The sequence below is a fragment of the Chiloscyllium plagiosum genome, unplaced genomic scaffold (assembly GCF_037043375.1).
Source record: "Chiloscyllium plagiosum isolate Xiang-an unplaced genomic scaffold, Cpla_swu_hap1 HiC_scaffold_35, whole genome shotgun sequence".
Classification (NCBI taxonomy): domain Eukaryota; kingdom Metazoa; phylum Chordata; class Chondrichthyes; order Orectolobiformes; family Hemiscylliidae; genus Chiloscyllium; species Chiloscyllium plagiosum.
The window spans coordinates 21,853,069-21,855,392 of NW_028270173.1; the positions used below are offsets into that span (position 1 = coordinate 21,853,069).

Below are 2,324 nucleotides of genomic sequence, written 5' to 3' on the forward strand. Positions count from 1 at the left end.
ATTGAGACATATCAGATTCTTAAGGATCTTGACAGGGTAAATGCTAAGACAATGTTCCCCTCATGGGAGAGTGCTTTGGCTGTTTCTGCTTAAGCAGAAAATGGGATCATTAACAATTGGAACAGAAATTCTCGATCTCATCCTTGTAATCATTAAAATTAGTCATCAATGGCTGACAGTTATTCTGCCTGGAAATCAGAGCCTTCCACTCCTTTGAGTATCCAAATCTGTCGAACTCAATCTTATTCGCCAACATCCCATTACCTTCAAGGGAACAGAATTGCACTCTCCAACCACTCTCTCGGAGAATAATACATTTCTTACGTTTGTTTGAAAAAGGAAACAATTTATTCTGATACCGTGTCCCCTCGGCTTAATCACTGTAGTCGAAAGTAAATATCTCTTTTTGTGTTCCACTTTGTCTAGTCCCCGCAAGATCTTATATGTTTCAATGAAATCACCTTATATTCTTCCAGACTCGAATGTAGATGGGCATAACCTCACTTCAACCAACAAGACCTTAATCGCAGGAATGTAGCAAGTGGTCCTTCTCTGAGTGACTTCTAAAATAATGCTATTTGTTTCCTTGAAATCAGGAGAGCAAACGGTGCAAAGTGATGAGCAATAGAATATACCAGTCCTGAAATTACCCTTTGATTATTTCCATGACACAGACAATGTATTGCTAATGAGATTTCACTGTTTTCCATTGAAGTTCAAGTCTAGCATTGCCAGCAGCACATCAGTCTTGTCTAACCCAAGTCCTTATCGCTACACATCTCTGGGTGTTTGGATACATCTCACGATTTGATTTTCCTTACAGCGAACCTGATGACAGTGCTGATTCTTTCCCAAGGGAAGTGCGGCCTTTCCAAAGGAATCACTCACTACATGATTGCCATGGCAACAGGAGATATGATGGTCCTTGTCTTCAACGTGATTGTGAGCCAGATCTTCAAGTATCATTTCCCGGATTCACTGCTGAACTACACCTCCGCCTGCCGACTCAGTGCCTTCCTGCAAGGGTTCAGCATCCAACTCTCCATCTGGTTTACCATCGCCTTCACCTTTGACCGCTTTGTAGCAATTTGCTGCAACAAATTGAAGGGGATGTATTGCACTGAAAGAATGGCTAACGTGGTTATATTCATCGTGAGTTCTCTTAACGTCATGGTCAACATTCCCTTGCCTTTTCGCTATGAGCCCACCCATGTTCTGAACAATGTACAGTGGGGCTGCCGCACCGTCACTGCTTACCTCACTTCACCGGCCTGGGCAGCTCACCGGTGGCTCTCCAACATCTCAAACATGTTTCTTCCTATTCCCCTGCTCCTGCTGTTGAACACTCTCACCGCTGGCCATATCCTAGCAGCCAGCAGAGTTCGCCGGGCTCTGAAGGACAGCAGCTATGGTGCTGGGGAGATGGGCAGAGACCCCGAGCTGAAGAGCAGGAGGACCTCCATCATTCTGCTCTTCACTATCTCTGGCTGCTTCATGGTGCTGTCAGGCCCCATCACTGTCATCCATATCTGCGTCAGCTTTACCCACATTACGTCTCTCCAAGTTTCAAACTTACTCTATGTGGCAATCAGGGCAGCGTTCCTGCTGATGTGCACCAGCTCCTTCACAAATACTTGTATTTATGCACTGACCCAGAGGAGATTCAGAGAGGAGGTGAAGAACTTGCTGGAATCTCCTTATGCTCTATTCAGAAAGTTATGAAAATAATTTGTATTGGTGGGAGGAGTTGGTGGTTTAATGGGCTGCACGGTGGCACAGTGGTTCGCACTGCTGCCTCACAGCGCCAGAGATCCGGGTTCAATTCCCGCCTCAGGCGACTGACTGTGTGGAGTTTGCATGTTCTCCCCGTGTCTGCGTGGGTTTCGTCCGGGTGCACCAGTTTCCTCCCACAGTCCGAAAATGTGCAGGCTCGGTGAATTGGCCAAGTTAAATTGCCCGTAGTGTTAGATGAAGGGGTAAATGTCGGGGAATGGGTCTGGGTGGGTTGCGCTTCGGCGGGTCGGTGTGGACTTGTTGGGCCGAAGGGCCTGTTTCCACACTATAAGTAATCTAATCTAATCTAATAACCTCACTGGGCAAGCATTCTAAAACCTAATCTCATATCCTGGGGACATAGGTTGAAATTCCACCATGGCAAATAGAACATAGAACATAGAACAATACAGCACAGAACAGGCCCTTCGGCCCACGATGTTGTGCCGAACATTTGTCCTACCTTAACCACCCATCCATATACCTATCCAATTGCCGCTTAAAGGTCACCAAAGATTCTGACTCTACCACTCCCATAGGCAGCGCATTCC

The 2,324-nt window shown here is 46.4% G+C and overlaps 1 protein-coding gene across 1 annotated transcript; it reads left to right on the forward strand.

Moving 5' to 3' along the window:
- Window positions 1-831: 831 nt before the first annotated feature.
- Window positions 832-1,722, forward strand: LOC148140447 (putative G protein-coupled receptor 139). Its single transcript, XM_087978951.1, has one exon. The coding sequence runs from the start codon at window positions 832-834 to the stop codon at window positions 1,720-1,722; it is 891 nt and encodes a 296-aa protein (XP_087835077.1).
- Window positions 1,723-2,324: the final 602 nt, after the last annotated feature.

Excerpts from the sequence above, each read along its gene's own strand:
- LOC148140447 (XM_087978951.1), top strand. The coding sequence starts at position 832 with ATGACAGTGCTGATTCTTTCCCAAGGGAAGTGCGGCCTTTCCAAAGGA.